This window comes from Manacus vitellinus, unplaced genomic scaffold, assembly GCF_001715985.3.
Source record: "Manacus vitellinus isolate BGI_N305 unplaced genomic scaffold, ASM171598v3 scaffold_0_pilon, whole genome shotgun sequence".
Taxonomy (NCBI): domain Eukaryota; kingdom Metazoa; phylum Chordata; class Aves; order Passeriformes; family Pipridae; genus Manacus; species Manacus vitellinus.
Window position 1 is genome coordinate 21468614 of NW_021938789.1, and position 21182 is coordinate 21489795.

A 21182-nucleotide genomic window follows, 5' to 3' on the forward strand; every position below is an offset into this window, starting at 1 on the left:
CCCTCCTTTCTTTGTTTCTCATTTTATCCCTGTTTATCATTTACAAGACTGCCTCGAATTTTATTTCACCCTTTGAAGTTCAACTGCAAAGTTAACAACTGATTATGATACTAATGCAAGATAAATATACAATTTACAAAAGAACAAAATTCCATAAACATTAGTTTATGCTACATTTCAAAAAAAACCAAGACAAAAAAATCAAAAATTTGTTTCACCATCAACTCCTAAATGTTTCTGTACGGTACTACATTGGGCCCGCATACATTAGACATTTAGACTGCCATCTGTAAGTGTCACCTACTATGATTAAGAACCAGGTTATTGCAGCCTTCACTGAATACCACAGGAAGGAGATACAGAAGAAAGGGTGGCTAATCTAATCATTCACACAAAGGAGCAAAGGTCATAGATGGATTGTTGCCTCTCGAAGACAAGAAGAAATTACTTTTATAACAGAGTTTCAATGTTAATAATAATTTTTTTAATGGTGCATGTCATACAACAACATGGGGGCTTCTTAACTTTATTATGGTGAATACTGATACGTACATTGAAAGCTTAAACAGGATTTTATTCTTTACTGTCCCTTGCCTCCTTCAGACAAATTTGTAATAGCCCTCTCACAGTTGCTCCTTTTCCATTTCTTTAAAACAGCTTACAGCATTAATGTTACATAAATTTAGAATTTCTGATTAATAATCTACCAGGTATTTGTAAAGACCATACAATATATTACATGTTATAGTTATTAAGAGTTCATGAGTTGGCTGTACATCTAATTCTTCCAGAATATCTTGGCAGTTTACTCTGGAGTCACAGATAAAAGTCTATTGCTCTTATTCCATGAGGACCTTTCTCTCTTGATGAAAAGTTCAGCATAAAATAGTCCCAAGAGTACATACAGTACAGAAAAATACTGCTGTATAGAGCAATATCAGTTTTTATAAAACTAACATTATATCAATTCCTGCATATCACTGAGTATGGTATATAAAGAGAATGAGGTTCTAAAAGAGCTATTGAAAGCCATTATGTTTTAATCTGTATCTCTAACATTTTGAAGAATTCAGGTTTAAAGAGTGTCTAGACGTGTTTTTCAGCTTAAACTCTCTTGAGGCAGGCAGCCTTACTTCACGTAAAACTCACTACCTCTGTAATGAAACTACTACCTATATAAAGTAATCATATGTAAGATCTGCACAACTTCTATCAATTGCTATTTACAATGCCTGCTTTCAGGACACAAATCCTGCTGGCTTTTTAAGAAAGCCTAAATTCTCATGCTTTGCAAAATACAGACAAGTAGCACTGCTAATCATTCGCATATGCCTTTAAAACGCTCCTTCTAGAAACCCACTGCTTCTTCATGGCTCTTGATCTTTTTAAGGTTGTTGTATTTAAAACAAAATAAAATTGTGTCTCACTTATATACCAGAAAGATCCTATGGTAGCCACAATGCTCACCTGAAATCTGTTGACAAGGATGGGGGTGAACCAAGGATGGGGGTGAATCAAGGATGGGTGAGTTTTTTCCAAGAGGGTTATGTCAGGAAGGCTATGTCACATTACTCACCCATACTCATCTTAATAGGTAAATTTTCTCTGCTTGCAGCCTCCACAAGGTGTCTCCTGGCCTCCATCACAGCTTCCTTTTGTTTGAGGTTCATGAAGGACTCCCAGAGAGCTTTGGCAGCTGGATCACTATAAGAATATGACAGGGTTACACTAAACAATGCTTGAATAATGGAGTAGGCTTAAGACAACATTTATATTTTGAGATGAGTGCTTCTACTTAGTAATCTCTGAGGTGGGCAGGATACAAGCAAAAATAAAGTGATATAAAAGCTTGATTATTCTTACCAGAACAGTTGCTACAGTTTTAGAAAAAAGAAGCTAGATTTTTTTGCTGCCAATTATAAAGCATTAGAATTCACATATAATAATTAAGCATGTAATCCTCAAAGTAACCACTACTGTTTAACCACGGGAATAGCAGAAACAGTTCAAACTACTTCAGCTACCAAAAAGCTATGGAAAGGATAGGCTCTAGCTTCATCATGGGAGTTTAAATCCCAAAGCCAGTACTTCCAATTCTGAAGGCTGTTGGTATGAACTGATGAACTTTCAGCACTCTGGATTCATGGATTCTCCATACATGAAAAGGATAATGCATAGCAGAATATAACTGTTCTTATGATTGTTGTACTTAGAGATTCCTTTTTATCGTTGCTGTTGCTAAACTTAAATTAGGCTTTCATGTAGCTCATTTGCACTCAGTTCCCTGTCAGTCTTCTCTCCCCTCCAGGAAGCTGCATTTGTTGCTGGTGTGAATGAATTCAGTGTTTTCTCATTGGCAGGGGAGGAGAAGGGAGGAAAAATCCTTGCTTGGGGCTAAAGCCACACATTGAGATTAACCATGTAGAATTTTTTTTTTAATTTATTTTCTATTTTAAAGAAAAAGCTTCCCTCTGTTTTTTTCTTCAGGAGACACTTAACTCCTAAATATGTTTTGATGTAATTTACAACAGGCTTATAAAAATGCCAAAACAAGCTTTGTTTCATGGAAAATAAGACACCCCAATAATTCATTTGATAGCCATTACAGAGCAGCTGTGCTTATGCTCTGTTGCAACATCAGGGCTGTATTTAGCAAATCTGAGCTGTCTCCCAAATCAGGTAAGAGGATTGCCAACCCCACTCCAGACATCCTAGAAACCCACATCCTCTGTCAAAGCCTGAGTGGGTGGAAGGACCATGGGAAGAGCGTCGAGTTACTCTTCTTCTGAACTAATTGTAAATGACTAGGAAGAGCAAATTTCACCCTACTGCCATGCTTTAAGAAAAAAAAATATTAAAATTAAATATTAAATGAAATTTAAAAATTAAATTTCCAGTAACAGGGTCAGGAGGCAGCACCTCCCAAAAGCAGCCATCCAGGGACATCTGCAGCAAATCCCTCTACTCCATCACCAAGTGGGATGTGAGCATTGATGCTTCAACTGTTCATGGGCAGCGGCTCCAAAGGGATTCCTCACAAGAAAACGCACACTGATATTTAACATACAATAGTGCAAGAAATAAGGAACATATTTCCAAAGCAACTAGATGCTTCAACACAATAAGAAAAAATTTCTTTATGGAAAGGGTTGTCAAGCATTGGAACAGGCTCCCTAGGGAAATGGTGGAGTCACTGTACCTGGAAGCATTCAAAACCCAAGCAGATGTGGCACTTTGTGATATCGTTTAGTGGGCATAGGCGTACTCAGTCAGAGGTTGGACTTGATGGTCTTGGAGGTCTTTTCCAACCTTAATGACTCTATGATTCTATGATCCTCAGGTATGCTATTTTTATACACTATCTACTCAATTACGATGCAGTCCTCCCCACCAGGCATCACTTTTAAATGCAGCCTATTGATCCTGTTCACAGGGTATGTCTCACTGTCATTTACAACTGTGCCTCACATTTGAATTTTACAAGGCCACTGCCTTGCCTGTTAAGTAATCTGTTCCTGAACACGCAGTTGCAATACCGAATCGAGAGAGACCAGGAATTGGGCCTAAATGAGCAGGAAGCTAGTGTTAAAAAAACTTTTTTTCCTACTTGGAAGAAAACTCAAACTTCTTTTCAAGATTTTTAATCTGTTCTTATTTTCACAATTCTCTTCATGACCAAAAATGTAAGCAGAGAGTCTCACATAAACACAGATGCCAGGAGCTAAGCCTTTCAAAAAAAGGAAAACAGGCAACATCAGGAAGCTAAAATAAAAGCCTCCGAAATTTTGCACATTTTTGTAGTCTCATCTTTCTTACTCCTGTACTTCATAAAGATATTTAGCAAACAATAAAGTGTGGAAAATTCATCCCCAAAACATCTATAAACCTCAGTAAAAGTAAGAATGTACATAAGGTTACACCATTTTTTCAGCTGTTATCCTTGCTTTCTGCTCTCCCTTTCCACACCATGTGTTGATTAGTCCTGTCACTTTAGACAGCAAGGTCTTTGAAAGCATCATGCACTATATTTGTATAATCACTACAAGTCCCTGTTTCGGCTGGTACTTCTACTTGTTAATATTTTAAACTATAATACCCCTCCAAAATAACAGACTAAATATTTTAAACTAAACAAAAACCTAAAAATATATGAATAAGTCATACTAATGCTTTAAGGAAAAAAAAAAAAAGGGAGGGGTGTTGACTTGCTTTTTGCTTTTAATTTCTTTCTTCCTCCTTTAGCCACAGTAGGTTTTCTTTAATCCCAAGGACTAAAGTTTGAGGGGTCCCTGAGGGCTGCTTTAATACACCAAAAATAGCAGAAAGTAAAACAACTGTGGTACAGCCTAAAAGCAGATGGGAGTCAACCACACTCCTGCATGCTTGCATCTCTGTGTAATCTATCGAGTTTCTGTAGACATTTTTCTTCCCACTGCTTTGCAGAATACCTAGTAGTTTAGGTATCATATATAAAACAACAGATAAACAGGATGAGATCAATATATATCAATAGCTAACACAGTCAACTGACTAGGTCAACCCAGAGAAAGCAACAGTTCCTAAACTCAGTCTTTTTTATTTTTTTTTTTTAATAGGGAAAAAGAGCCACAAGAGTACTTCTATGTTTTCTGCTGCAAACACTTTTCCTATTCCCCCTCTATTACCCTTTCTGAGAAGGGTTTTTGCTTGGAAACACTGCCCATTCTTAACCTTCATCAGTGAGAAGACAGGAATGACTGCTGGGAATGAGTCAGTAGGATGCAGTACAGGGCTGTGGTATTGCCTCCTGCCTGATCTGAGAAGTTACCACATTTTCCTTTTAGAGATTTCTAACACTTGGACAATACGTTATCTTATCTTCCCCTTTTGGTGAGACATTTGGCTGCGACTGCCTTCCAGCCCTTGTCATGGTGCCCTTCCCCTCCTCTTTTTCTCATCTGAGTTCCTCTGCTTTGGTCCAAATGCCCTAATCCAGTGACACTGGTAATCAGTGATTTGTATGGGATCTAGTACCCCAATTCAAATTTCTCTTTTCTCTTGCATTCCTTGACCTCCCAACACTTATTTATTGATTTTACAGGTTATCTAGTGAACCGCTGCACTCTGAAAGTAGTTTTCTGAAACTAAATAGTTTGGGGTTTTTAAAATACTTTATGCATTACAAAACCCTTAAAGATATCGTCTGAAGGATGAGTTTTTGCTTGAGAAAAAATAAATTCTTTACAGTTATACTACAGTGCAGCTCAGGAACTCAAAACCACCCTTCAAAATAAATGTCACAAAATTAGGCAAATATTAGTGTCCACTTCTGTGCATTTTTATTACAAAATGTTTTGCAGGGCACTGCAAGCCTGAGAAAGAGAACATTAAAATTCAGAGGCCTGTGAGATTAACCAGTTTCACCAAGAAATTCGGAGTTTTGCTCACGAGTTTGATACCCTGTCCCTTCCTTTAGTTGTTATGGTCATTGTACCTATTAACCAGTCATCTCAGAAAACAGAATTTAATAGAAACAAGTGTAGCAGTTACCTGGTATAAAATTGGAAGTTTATTAATCAAAAATACTGCATTATGTCCAGAGATAAAGCTGAAGTCTGTGAAAAGCCCCATCAGACACAGCTATACCATTCTATATACATAAAGCAGTCTTTGGCAGACATTTGATAATTGCAAATTTCTCCCTTCCCCTCATACACAAACACACATTTTTTTTAATGAGTTATTCTCTGTTACAAAACTAATTAACACTTAACTGCATATAATTCATACTTTAAAACAACAATAAAGAAGGATATAAACAAAGAGGGAGAAATCTAGACAACTAAAAGATGCAGCTTCCCTACTGGTATTTGCATGCAGTTTTCAAAACTGAATCGTGAAGAGAAAGAGGGGAAAAAGGACCAAATCATCCGATCCATAATCTATATGAACCCTAAAATGAGACATCAACTGCCAGTAGTGCCAGGAGAGGGGGGCTGATGAGAACCAGGTCAGAAAGACCGAGATGTTCCATGCTGACTGAAGATAGCTGCAGGTGCTTCAAAGCAGCTCTGATTTGCAGTCTTCAGAGGCACACTTTCTTTAATTAAAGATAGGAGAGGTGGAAAACCAAAAATCAGTAACAGAACAGTTTAGCCATGAAGTAGCTAACTAGCTGGCTTCCCAAATTTACAATAACCAAAGGAAAGACCAAACAATGAAGTCTGTTGTTCAATGGTAGCAAGATGCCAGGGCTACAAAGCCAAAGCCCTAAGCAGAAATAAGGGTGCAGTTTGGTAAGCAGTTCTTTTGGTGATGGTGTGCTAGCTTCAGTAACACTCACTGTAGGGGAGCTCGTTCTCATTCCCATGGAATGCCTTTCAGCAACACGTTCCGTGGGGGACTATGCATTGAGTCAGACAGGAAAAAGTTGGTTATTTTTCAACACAGCTCAGATCACTATATTAATTTGCTTCATCTAGACATTTACAAGTTGAAAATCAAATCTCTAATCTTGCGTCTGTTAAAATAATTGTAACTTATTCTTTTGATCTGGTCTGGTCTAGTCCTGCAAGGACAATATTGCCAAGTTTATCTGACACAGAAAGTGCCCCTACCTACCTGTGATCGTCTGTAGGCTGTCTCAAAGCTACTCATTTTGAACACATTTGGGGAGAACAGGGGAGGTTGGTGGCACCAAGATGTGCTATCACCAAGCTGGAAGCAGTAGTCTGGAAATAGGTGAAATCAAGTGCTAGTCAATGGAGAACAAACTCTCAGAGGAGACGCAAAACTAAAGTCAAAGACTTTAGTCTTTGACTAAAGAAGTGCACCTGGGGGCACCTCCCTGGGAGGTCCAATACACAACACCACAATTTTACCCTTGGTTGAAAGGACTAGTGCTTTGTATAGAAAGATATTTACTTCCCTTACTGCTCCAGGTCTTGTCCATCACTTATAAATTATTAAAATATTGTCTTCCAGGTCTCTAATGCAAGAGCAAAAGGGCAAGAAGCAATAAGCCTATACTAGAAAATAGGTCCATTCAATCACTAAGTATTCCCCATTTACAATTACGTTTTCAGATACATAAATAGTCCATTCCTAGCCCACTTAGCATTTATAATATTAGTTTGCCAATATATTTCCTCAATCAGCATGAATAATTAACCAATAAGAACAAGTCAAACACTCTTGTCCAAGCAGCCTACCATAATCACCAAAATTATCAGCCACATCAGTAGTCTCTGGCAAGCCATTGCAAATTACTTTGATGTGATCTGATTCCCAGTCAAGGAACATAAAACTGACATGTACATTATCTATTACTGGATTTTTGTCTGGACTTCTTTGCCTAACAGGACAAGTTCAGGTCATCCTGTTTTCTCCTTATAAAACACCAGCGTTTCTTTCAGTTACACGTAACCCTTGCCATGTTCCCAAGCTTACTGAAAAACAGGTCAAGAGTCTCTTCCATAACCTTTTCGAAGGTCAAATTGAGAAATCAGTATCTATGTACAGTTTCCTTCCCAGATCTCCTCTCGTTCAAATTAATAAAGGGGAAAAAATTGTACAGTTTTTCTTTGGTTTTAAACCTCTTGGGGTCAGGTGAAAGCACATCCAACAACAGAAAAAACAAATAACCAGGTGGAGAACATCATACAAGCAATATACTAAGGAAGGAAGAACAAGCAAATGTGGTTATTTCTACACCTGGCAAAGGGCACAGGATTTCAAAGAACAATTTGCTGACACAGGCTCTGAATAGGTGACAGAAAATAAATGTGACAGGGTTCAAAAATTAATCAACTGAAATGACAGAATTTCAGCATGACAAATTCATCTTTGTACTTTCACAGATAAAAAAAATCAGAAAGAAAATTGTGATAGTCTCAACATGTGACAGATTCTGTGGTTACTGTATCAGCAAAACTTTCACCTTTCGTCTATGTAGCTTTATAGCTCAGCTGCCTCAGCTGCGCCTGTATATTTTCATAAGAGGAAGGCAGAAGGGAAAAGTTCAGTAAAGATTAAATTAAAGCGCCATTAATACCACAAAGCTGCCCAAAACTGAGTGACTGCTAAAAAAAAAACAAAAAAAAAAGTAAGCATGCTGCCAACTATTGCCTTTGCAATAACACATTTGTTTAAAGGCAATAAAACGTCCACACTAAGTGCACAGCACTTCAAAAAACAACACCAGGTGGTCAGAAGGCCATAACTATGAAGGACAAATCCATTGCTGGCAATATGTCATTTGAATACCGATAAACCAAAGAGAAGCACAAGCCTGCGATAAGATGCCGTGATCTGTCCATGAGCCTGGAGAGAGGGGCCATGTATCAAGAGACATCCTCCCTCCTCCAACTGCCCTGCTGTTTCCGAGACAGTGGAGGCTGTGCCAAGGCTACACGGATATACTGTGGATTCCCGGGGACAAGCGCCAGCACGGCAACTGTGGTGGGGATAGCCAAGTCCCTGGCTGCACCCCACTCCTTGCACAGTAGCCCCCCACTGGAAAGAACCAACAAGATGTGGAACACCCTCCCCTAAACAGCAGCTGCTCCAGGTCACAGGATCGTGTGTGGAAGCTGCAGGGAATGCCGTGTGGATGAAAAGAGCTGACCTCCACATCGCCATGCTCCCAGGACACAGCTGGGCTCAGAGAATTAATCTGCTCTTAATTTCACCCTTCTAAAAGTGACCAAATGGTTCCAATACAATTTACCCAAAATTTTTCCATACAGAAACAGCTATCAGTATTTCCAGGAGTTCAGTTTCTAGCATGGCTGTGACTTGTGTGCATCCCGAGCACATGTACTTGATGGGCTAGTCAATGTGTTCAACTGAAGATTCAGCAGGAAAACACAAAATCCTCAATATTTTTATTTTTAGATAAACGTAAATTGCACATCCTCAAAAGGGACTAAATCTATTTATTTCTAAGAAAGTAAAATAAATAAGTTTTAAAGTGGCCCTTAGCAGTGGACTGTAATTCTGCTGGTGGATATTTTGTAGTTGGAAGCTCAGCTCAGCCTAATTAAATGCCCCTCAGACAGTAGAAACTTGAACTATTTTCTGATCCATCCTAACCTGAGGAAAATAGTAAACAAAAACCTCATGTCATCTTTGTATTGTGCTTGAAGAAAATTGCAGGAGCATGGATATTACCACCTTTGCCATAGATTAGTAAAAATATTGCAATGTGGCATAACACACAAAACATTTTAAAAAAAAAGCTCTTCACAGCCCTTCAACTTAGAACATTATTCTCACATTCTCACTTAGATGTATGTTAAAATGCTTACATGCACTAGTTTTTATGATTAGAACATATAAATGGTACCAAAAAAAAAGTCCAACAGCCAACATTAAATAACATAAACATGTTTCTGAAGAATTTAATGGTTATTTCCCAGTTTCACTCCAAGCCCTCAAGCCACTCGGTGGGTGTAATCTGTCCTAGACTCAACTGTGGCTGTATACTTTGGCACAGAGTCAAAACAGAGAGGTTATTGTTTGATTTATATGCCAAGAGCCTCTTAGATAAAGGGCTAATGGCAGGCTGATAGATTCAGCCTTTGCATGTGGTGTTTATACAGACCCTTCTTTCCTCTCTCTCCTTTCTGCATATACTCCAGGAAGGCTGTGTCACATCAAGATCAAGTTAATTAATTAACTCATACTAGCATAATTTGATTGATAAAACAATTGATTCACTAAAGGTCATGGGGAGTGCTGTTAAAACACCAACTTTTCTGCCTCAACAACGCATAAGGTCTTGAGATTTGCATTTTTCCACACTGCAAACAGGAATTTTAAAGAAATAATCCCACTACAAAAATAGATGAAAGAAGCTATGAGAAATTAATCTGTCAATTAAAGTGCACTGCAAAGTTCAGAAGATATTTCAGTGTTTCATGAGATATTTAAGCAAAAAATAAATCAAGTCCTACAACAGAAAGGGTCACATAAATGAATTTTCTATATTGTTAGTTCTGCAAACTATTGAACTTTCCCCAAAAGAAAACTAAAGGCCTTTCCAATGTGATATACTTTGCTATTTACTACATCTACACTAGGAGTACTTCCTGGTATATAAATGTTTCTGTACCATTAAAGCATAGTCCTATATGCCCAAATTACTATTTATTAGATGTAAGAAAATTTCATTATCAAATTATAGAATTACTTTTCTGCAAGACACAAGCAGCATAGATTTTTAATTAAAAATATAATCCCATTCTAAAGATACAGAAAAAAAAATCATTAAAATAAGACTAAATTCTTAAGAGCCTTTTGTCACCGATTTATTTTAAAACACTTATTTTAAACAACCAATGTATAAAACAGAAGCTGCCAGGCATTTTAAAAACAGTTCTGAAATAATATTTGAAGTGCTGGAAATCAGCTTGCAGCCAGCAAGGCTAAAGTGCTGTGAGCAAAACTGGGAGCTGCTGATCAGCCACACAGTTCTACAGTGGATTCTCCTCTGGATTACCTGAAATATCTGTAGTAATAATAAGGGTGAGAAGTAACACATTTATATAATGAGTTTATTGTTCAGTTCACTGTATATAGTTCAATATACAGATATAAATACCAAGGAAGTACAGTATTAATTGGATTAATACATAGACTTGTTCATAAAAAGACAAAATTTGCCACTAGAAGTCAAAAAGTTTCATAATATTTTGCCTCCTCTCCCCTGTTTTCATCTTGGCATGGATCTCCCTGTGCCAGCAACACTGAGCCAGCATAGAGAATCATGTTGCAAACCAAAGTGGGAAGCAGAGAATTTGCTTTGCCTACTCCTTGACAGCTGGGAGCAACTTCCAGGCAGCTCCACAGGATACAGCCCACGTTTTCCTTCATTACTGGTTTTGTCTACAGCTGACTCAACATGGCCATAAAAAAAAAAATCCAACAGGCAGAGCACAGGGGTTACTCTTGGAAAGCTCTGGCTAACAGATGAAGGGTACACTGTTTAGTGCACAAGGGGAAATTTGGTTAAAACACAGCAATAAGAGAGGGAACAGTTGCAAGTTATTATATTCAACCTATGATATTTAGATTCATAAAGGCATACCTACAGATACTGACACTGCAGGGCAGTGCAGTACACCCAGTCAAGTTAACTTAAATTTTGCCATCATTTTCAGACAAAAAATGATAAAACAAACTGCTAATTAACATTAGGAAAAGAGAAAATAAGATTCACCAGACGCAACCAGTGACTAAGACCAACAGTAATGGGAAAATATGATTTGAATTTGTTACTGAGTATCATGACAGAATAAGTTTCCATTCATCTTACAAATAAGCATGTGAAGTATGGAACAGGATTTGCAGGAAGAAATATGCTCCCTGTTATCAGTAGAGCATGGGAAAACTTAAAAACGAAACGGTTCAGAGGTACTTACAAACACAACAAACACACAGCAACCCCAAACTGTCCCACAAGTTCTTTGTTTACCTTTGTTTACCCAAAGTTCTTTGCTTTGGGCTAAATTCTTTTTCCCTCCCTCACAGATAATGGACAGTAAATCAGACTCCTAAAATTTGATATATTTTTGGTTTCAAAGGTGAACTGAATGACAATAAAATTTAACAATTAATTATTAAAAGGTTGGCAAGGATTCAGTTCACATCAGGAATTAATTAAAAAGAAGGGAAAAAATCCTCCCAAGAAAAGTAAATGATAATATAGCATTCTACATTTTGCCTTTTTTTTTGATTAAAAAAAATAAAAGAGAAACTTAACTTTTTTTGGCTCATTCATGTATCTACTTTACAGATGGTCATAGTTATAAATTAGAATATGTACACAAGTCTGATGAGTGTGGTCAACCACCATGTGAGGCAGGTTTGTCTCTTGCCAAACCCACCATCTTCAGTTTTATCAAACATTTCCTCAGTCCAAGCATCATGTAAACTTGTAACGACAAGCATTTTAACCACAGTCTTGTTTCACGTTGATCTAAATACAGACATATTTATATATATATATGCTGTGATACACATATAATAAGCTTTTTGGCTTCAGAAAGCCAAAAAGTTTAACATATGCACTTTAGCATCTATGACAGAAAACAACTTTACTTGCTAATAACCACATACATGAGACAATGCAGCTGTGCATTAATGATGTTATTCAAAAGTAATGCAACTCCACTCATTGCTGCTTCCAATATCAAAGAATAATAGTATAAACCAATGGCACCAGTGTGCACTAAACCAAAAAAAAATAATTCAAGCTAGCAGAAAAATAATTCATGGACTGTATTTTACCATAATAAAAGTCAGCACAAATGTATGCATGGAAATATGCACACAGAATATCTGAAAACTGATTTATAAATCCTCTTATTCTATTCCATTCACATAGACTAGTAATATACAAAATTTCTGTTTCAGCTTAATACTAGAACACTTGTTTAGTGAAAATTTCTTGGAAAACATTCAGAACTTTTTTTAAAATAGAATTTTACATATATATATATATATTTTCAAACTGATATCCTCTAGACAGACAGCACTTCTACAATGTTTCATCTGATTATACACAGTCAATACAGCATTTTCCTGTGTCAAAAACCAAAACTACCCAGTCCAACAAATAGTTTGTGGAGCTATGGGTTCTCATCACCTTTGAGTTCTGTTTATTCTAGCTATTCCCAAGATCATTAATATCCACTTGAACCCATAAACTTGAAGGTCAACAAAAGGTGAAACATAAGGAAACAATATAATATGGAGTATTCCACTGGATTATATGCTGTGAAACATAAAGGCAGTTTCCTTAAACTACACTTTTTTTTTCTTTATTCCTTAGTAATAGAAAAGATAAGAAGATAAACTCCATATTGAGCCAGAGTTTAATTTGGAGGATTTACAGAGTGACTAGCAATTCCTTTTATAGAGAAATTTTAAAATTCACTAACTGTGCCTTTCTAGAAAATGCTATATAATCAGAATAAAATGAGTAAAAAAATATTCATCAAACAGTACACAGATGGAATAAAAATATAGCCCAAAAATTGTAATATTGTATAAATATCTTCTCACTGTCACAAGCAACATAAACCCTCTAAGAGAAGTCCACACTGATTGTTGTTGTTAAGCTACAACAGTGACTTGTTCTATTACATGTATAAGCTTGTGACCAGCAACACTGAGAACACAAAAGCCTTACAAATACATTTCTGCAGCAGCTATCAAATCTTTTGTTGGGAAGAGAATTCCTCTAAGCAAGTAAGGCTGCTCCAGCCGAACTACTGGAAGAAGCAACAGCACAAGCATGAAATGACTGGCAAAGGACCAGGCGCTCCCTAAATCCATTTCTGAAGCCAGCTCTACTCACAGTCTACAAAACGGACTGCCACTGATGTTTCACACCATTACATGACTACTGTGCAAACTGCAATATGTTTTTTGTCCTCATGCTAATGGTGGAAGATGTTACCCTCGGGCAAGTCTTGAGGAAACAAAGGCACTTTGGGATAGTAAGGGGTTAGGAAAAGGAACCCATGCAGAGCTGCTGCTGCTTACCAAGCTGAGGCAGGAATGAAAGGGAAGCATTAGTCATGCAAACAGCCTGGAACAGAAGCCATGCCTGGCAATTGCACCAACAAGAAACAGTTCATCATCCTTGCCTGAAGTCCTTTTATGACAGTTACTTACTGACTTCAAGAACCTCTGAAGTTTATAATCTTGCATGATTATTATCCTGCAACCAAATGTCTCTGATTGTCTTAAAATATATGAATTCCAGTGTGTCTTTTTCAAAAGTTGGATTATCTCAAAAACTTTACTGGAAGTCAAGTGTACCAATAAAAGAAGGATTTTATTAATCTTTTTTTAAGGCTTCCTCTTTTTGATCTACAGCAAGTGTACTTACCAAGCACAAGGTTGGATCATTTTAACCCTGCCTGCTGACACCCTAAGCCCAGGGAGATGGCAGTTTACTTAGAGAGAATGGAGAACAAGCAAGATGCATCTCAGGAAAGTAGGGCTGGTTTTGACAGAAGCCGACTGATGTTTAGGTCATACTAATCCTTTAAGTATTAAATCCCACCAAGCTCCATCTTGTATACAGACATGATTTTGAACATGTTCTGTGCAAAGAGAAAAGAAGATTAACTATCCACTGGGCAAAATGTCCTAGCTCTAAGATGTGGTCAGGACACTCCAAAATAGTTTAACTCTGTCCTTCCTCTAATACCTATCTGTTCCTTTTCTACATTATGTTATTTCAAAACACATAATACATACTATTAGAATTTTCAACTATTAGTCCCCTGGTAAGGTTGCCTCCCTTCTGCAACAGGTTCACAGCAGTCATCTCTGTGGAAGAGCCTTTATTACAGGTCACAGAACATTCAGTTACCCTAACACTTTTCCATTATTCAAACAGTAGTACTAATGGGGCTCTTAAACAATTATGGTGATACTGGGACACCGTGGATAGCTACGCATCATACTTGGACTTGGAAAAACAAGTTTTAGCTCCAAATACATGGTAGTGTTGTCACTTCTTGACAGGTATTCAGGACTGCATTGACTCAGCATGGGACCAGGTCTAGGAGTGCTTCTTCCTCTTCTTCTCTTGCATGCCCACCCCCACAACCATAATACACTCTTTGGAAGTCTTCAAAGGTTTTTCCAAAGGGTCTCCTGTAGAAAGGTAAGATGTATAGCCTTGAATAGCATGTGGATTCATTGTCATGTAGTTAAAAAAAAAAAAAGGTTATTCCAGCTGTCCACCACCATTCAAAAACAAAAGTGGCACCTAATCTTTAGACCCCAGAGCAACAATTAAAAGCAGGCTGATCCAGATAAACAGCCAAGCACACCTCAGCAATTGGAGGACTGCCAGAAACAAACCAACTGAGCATCCAGATGAATGCTGAAGCCAGTTTGCTTCCTTCAAGACAAACAAAAGAAAAATCACTGAAAAGTGAAATTCTTTCTACTTTCAGAAGTGGAATTGCTTATTGCGACCTGACCCACTCTGTTTTCCAATTAGCAGATGTGGATATACACTACTTCACAAAATAAAGAGAAGGTTTGATGCTGAAAGGCTTTCCAGATACATCACAACCTTCTTAGCCCTCTTGGTCACTAATAAAGCAGCCCATCATTCCAGCATTGCCCCAAAATCCACTCTTGCTCCTCTAACAGCTGGACAAATCGTGCAGGGGTGAAGGAAAAAAGTGCATGCAAATAATTTCCTAAAACTTTCTCATATTCATAACCATCACTTAGTCCTGTCTGAGTTTCAACTGGTTGCCTTTTAGGCCAACAAAATGGTTCAGTAAAATGTTTCATTCCTACAAGCTGCAGGATATCTTATGCAGAATGCCAGACTGAGTTACTGTACGAATCAAATTAACTGAAAGCTTCTGAGTAGGATTTTGTACACTACTAGGTATAGCAAAATTCTTGTCAAGCAGTTCTTTAAAATGTGTATATTAAAGAGTTACTTGTCCAGAATTTTAATTTCATTTTTGGACAAAGCGATGATTTATATGAAAAGTAAATCTGATCCTTACAACAAACATATTACTTAAGAACATTACATGTAACACAATAGGTTACATTACAGCATTCTACTCTGTGTTTTAAAGCTATTGCATAAGTTTATTTTAATAAAAATGATTCCAGAGAAAGAGCAGTTAGTAATGAGGTGCTGACAATTGAATCTACATTCAGGGATTGCATTGGAGTGCCAAGTTCACTTTTACAGATGCACTAGTTAGCTATCCAGTAGATGTTCTTGAGGCATGTAAGACCAATATATTTTGAGTCGCATTTGGCAGCATAGATAGATGAGACAAGTGAAAACATTCACCAAGAACACATCTGAAGTGTGTTTTTCTTATTAGAGAAATGTAAGAAAATATAACCAGATACCACGGAATGCCAGGAATTCCCTCTCCTCAATGTTTTTGATTTACAAGGCCACTTTTTGGTAGTCTCCTTTGTCTTTGACCTCTCTCCCTCAATTGCTTGCCTAAAGCCTTGAGTAACCAATGCAACCTCTTCACCATTTTGAGGGCTTAATGTACAAAAATACATCTTTCTCACAGATGGAAAGACAGACCTTTCCATAGATGACTCAGTTACCACAAAAATCATTGTTACAGCATAACAGTCTTATAGCCTTAAAACGAAGATACTCTCTTTATGAGTTGAGAACAAGTATTAAGGTAGATACTTGGAGATCCAAAATAAATAGTAAAAAAAAAATTAATCTGAAGCAGACTTTACATCCTAAAGACGAGTTGTTTGAACATGCAGGGTCAGATTCTCTGCTATCATGTTGGTGAAACTTAGATGAATTTGAGGGCTTGGTCCTGTGTATCTTCATTATTCCCCTCTGGTACTTCAAAGTAGCATATTTGTCATGTTTCAATTCAAACCTAGAGCCCTAGCTTCCTCAGATCTCATGCAAACCTAATATGGACAATTCTAGCTGTCCAAACTGACATCTATTCAAAAAGAATAAAGCTTCAGCCTCAGGCTTTCATTTTTATAACCATTTCCATACTCTGGTTGATCTGTCATAGAGAACGAGATAAGGACTTCTGTCTACATTGCATATATTTATCTTGTGTTCTGGATATCTTCTCACAAGCCCTTCCTGATACACTTCTGCCTGCCACAGAATGAGTAAGGAGAGCAGAATTTTGTTCTAATCCAAAATCTCTGGATTTTCAGTCACTTTTTGTAGTCATATGATATTAACTCTGCATCCTCCTCCTAAGAAGGGATTCTATAAGCAGTGTGTTGGGTGCTGTCTAATTCTCCACACACCCTTCTTACCACCAAACCAATTTTCCAACCTGTGCAAAGAAGTGTTTGAAGCCACAGCATATTCCCCTGTCATTAATAAGAACTGTAGCTTTTTCTATGAAGGTTAATTTCCCTTCTTTAAGGGGTAACTGGAGCCTGAGCATCCACATGGAGCATACACGTTCAGCACATGTTCTGCGGCTGTTTACAGTAATTGAAAATTGCTCAATATGGATTTCTTTTTCTGGTTGCTTATTTAAAAAATTAGTACAGTTGTGGGGAGAATTAGTTTGGTCATAAGACTTTTCTCTCCTACAGAGGATGGGAATCTTTACCAATTGAAGATAATTTTAGAAAATATATTCACAATCTATGCAAATTAAGTGATACTTGGTGTAGCACAGTCATCCAGTGCCCACAGGTGGTCTGTTTTGGGGGCTGCAGTTCATCAGGGCATAAAAACTGGTGTGGTTTGGTCAATTTTCACAACCACTTCTGAAACTCTGAGCAGCTACAAAGTAGCAAAACCCATTAGAGAGGTGAGCACCAGAGCTAGGCATTATGAATTAGATTCCAAAAGATCTGCCATCTAAATAACAGAAGTCATGCTAAATATTACTTAGCCATGCTAAATAACAGAAGAGGATGCTGGATTTTTGGCTCAATTATAAAAAAATAAAATCAATAGTCATAAAAAATTAAACTCAACTGTCACGTAAGCATTTATCTGTATAAAAGCAAAGTATTTCAGTATGCACAGATTCTGTCTACTTTCCAGAGTAAAAGCATCTTTAAGCTCTGACAGGTAAATAGCTCACTTCATACTAATTTCAGCCTGCCTAAGCTTTTATTCCTGTTTCATATTAAGTCTGGAATCAAGAAATAACCCCAATCATATAGTCAAAACTTACAACCAAACCTGTTGCCAACAGATAATACCATTTCCTTCCCAAACATTACTTTGTCATCCAAATGACCAGCTGTCATTTGTTCTTCTCATCAGTCTATTACGGCACATTTTTCTCTGTTGTAAGATACAGCAGGCTTACTTTATAGTATAAGAATGATAAACCAAAACACCCCTCCAGGTCACTCAGTCACACTCTCTTCTGCCACTATGACTGAACAGCAAATGAGAAATTCTGCAGTATGTAATAAGGCCAATGCATATCACTGCATTTGATCACTTCCAAATCTTCGTTCGCGAAGCCTGGCCATGACCACTGCATTTTCAAACCTCGCTGCTGGGGTCATTGAGGAGGCAAACTTGAAGGCAGTTGGCCAAGCAGAGTAAGAGCTAGTCTAAGAAAAATCTCACAAAGTCAGCCAAAGCAATAGTCGCTGGGAGATCCTACTATAACACAAGAGAGATCAGAGCTCACTTTAGAGAATCATGAAGTCTCCTTTAACAGACTTTTATGCTGCTATTGAGCTCTGAATACATCTGCAGGAAAATGCACTGTGGCCACACCAAAAGAAAAGCAGTTTGCTAACTTACAGAGGGGAAAAAAGAAACAAAATTCACAAACAAAGGCATTAAGGGAACAAAAAAGCGATGTTAGTTTTAAAAGAAATGCTGCAGACAGCCAAAAAACCATCACCCCTAAGCAACATAAAGATTGTTCTGTCCTGACTGCAGACATCAGTGTTACTGTTTCTGATAGTTAATCAGAAAGAGAGTTGTCCTTCTTTATATCTTGCAAGGAATGTACCTGCAGAACAAAGCACAATTCTAACAAGGGAACAATTAGACAATAAACTAGCTGAGGGATTGTACTCACTGACTTTCCTTATAGGCATTAAGTTACCTTGCTCTGCTAACCAGTTGCATACTCAGAGACCTTTTGACAGCTGGACAACTTCTGGGTAACACTCAAATTTTTTGTGTCTTTCCATGGATAAAGGAAAGTCAGAAATTTGGGACTTAATGATAGTACTCAAATAGAGATTATATTGAGAATAATATAAATACAGGGAGTCCTTCTTCAGAAGAACTAAGAATATGTCTTCAAAAAGTTAAGCATGAAAGGTTCTGATTCAGCCATTTTCACCTAGCTGGTTCTACAGGCAACAGTATCTGAAACTTCTTGAACCTTGCACTCTGAGGATGGCTATGATAGTGTCAGAGGGCCAAGGAAAAAAAATCTGAATTCTGTCTGAACACTTTCATTACTAAGCCTGGGTAGCCCAGACAAACAGGCAGTTAGAGGTCCTCAAAGCACAAGGAACAAAATCTTGAACAGTCCAGCTTCCCACAACCCCCAGAAGGCCTTTCTGTAGGCTGAGAGGCATAGATAAGGAAGAACCGCTCAGCTGATGCCGAGAGCTTGTCAGCCCAATTCATTCTTTATCTCAAGGAAAATAAGCTTCAATCTTCACCTTATCTAGAAGACAACTTCTAAGGTTTCTGAGCTCTGTCATAACAGGCGATTGACAAAAACATGGCACCTATTAGGCAGGAGAATGGTCAGATGAAAAATCCTCATGAGATTCCTCTGTCAGTTACTCCAGCAAACCTACTACTGCAACAAACTGGGGTTTTGCAGAGCAGCAGCAAGGTCTTCTAGCAATGTTGTATGTTACACAGCACAGGCAAGCTAGAGGTCTTGACCTCTTTCCAGAATTTTCCACTCTTAGCACACCCCTCTCACCTCTTCTTTTTTTTCCATTTCAAGGAGGTCCCATGTTGAAAAGATCTGAGCAAATACACACATTTATTGTAAGATATAATAAATCTTATCAGCTTGTTCATCTCGTCCCGTGGCAACAGTCAATTATGTTCACTTGATTCAGGCTGGTTTGAAACTGAGCAGAAAGTGTCTCCTGGAAAGCTTGTCTTCACTGACAAACCCCAGAAGCTGATGCAGCCAGGGTTGTTATTCCCCACAAGAAGATGCCTTGAGAAATTTCAAACAATGAGGAAACTGAATGGGCCTCGATTCAGGACTGCACTCTAAGACCCTATGACTAAAATAAAAGTGGTGAGCAAGAAGGCTGCTAGTCCAGGAGCATGATGACAGTGGGGAATACTGTGTTTGGGGGCATTCCTACTTGGGGCATTTACCACTTAGCTGAAAAGGCAAAAGGTCCCAACATAAAAACCCTCTAAAGCGCAATTCATCTCCCTGTAAATGGACCTTATTAGCACAACAGGAGTCCTAGAAGCACAGGGCTGAGCTGCAATTTCACCTGTCATTGGTGAAAGTAAGTTTCAGAGTTTTATTTAATGCAACGGAACGTCTGCTTTTCATAAATTCTGCAGTTAAGATCTCCTTTTCTCCACAAAAGTGCTGCTCACCTTGTACAGAAAGGTAGATAGGAAAAAGCTGCATGGGTAGTGACTTTTTTGGTTGCTTGGGCTTTTTTTTGTCTTGGGGGGTTGAGTTTAGGTTTAAAGCCGAGTTCAGCGCAGGACAGCAGAAGAGGCAGGAGGCCGGGTCCTGGGAGAGCAGGAGCGCGCAGCTCCCAGCAGGGGGAAGTGTCCAGCAGCGGAAAAGATCGAGGAGCACCCCAGAGGCAGCGACAGGCAGGGAGCCCCATGCAGGCAGCATCCCGCTGCTGCTGAACCACCACCAACGCACCAGGACACATCCAAAAGAGGTTTTCAGCGCACAGCCATTGCTCTACCCGTCAGAAGGAGCCTTGCCATCCACTGTTTTAGGTTGCCCTTCCTCCTCTGCAAGACTCAAAATGGATATGAAGGAATATAGTCGTGACATCTGGATTTTCTTACTGTGGTATTAATGTTTCCTCTTTAATATTAACATTCCAGAAAGAAAAAGTACTCTAATTTCTGCCATAAATTTTCAGCTCATTCAAGAATAACACTGTCTCAAATTACCTTCTTATAGCAAGCTTTTATAAACTCATGCATGTAAAAAAAAGTTGCGGGTTTTTTTCTAATTAATACCTACAGCCGACATAAAGGAAATACTTTAAAAAGAACTGAAAATATGAAAGAGATCCAAGAACCATCCTCACAAAGTTTAGCTTGTAATTAATTCACTGTTAAAAACAAAAAGAAATATCACTGATATCCTTCAGATGCTTGTTGCCTGGTTAAAAAAACAATTAAACAAAAAAACTCCAAGAGAATAGAATCAACCATTCAAAAAAAGTCTATGTCCCAGCTTTAAGGGAGACTTTAATGTCCTCTTCAGTTCTAATTCTTGTTGCTCTTTTCTTTGCCATACAAGCACAAAAAAATCTTTCATTTGAAATTCACATCATACATTTGATTGTTCAAAGAATACGGCAGTGTGTGTAACAGAAAGCACTGGAACTGCTGTTCCATCATTTCACAGGAAAGGAGGTCAGGGCGGTACAACTCAAAACTGTCTCCCTTTCCCAGTGCAACAAAGCACTCCTCATAGGAGTGGGAGGGACATGGTACCAAAGAAAGGACA

At 38.1% G+C, this 21182-nt stretch overlaps 1 protein-coding gene across 1 annotated transcript in view; it reads right to left on the minus strand.

The window, feature by feature from the left end:
- SCFD2 (sec1 family domain containing 2) overlaps window positions 1-21182 on the minus strand; it is a 191960-nt gene that overhangs the window by 153601 nt on the left and 17177 nt on the right. The window contains exon 4 of the mRNA XM_029962751.1: window positions 1577-1704. Coding sequence (XP_029818611.1) covers window positions 1577-1704 — 128 coding nt within the window. The remainder of the gene's footprint in view (window positions 1-1576; window positions 1705-21182) is intronic.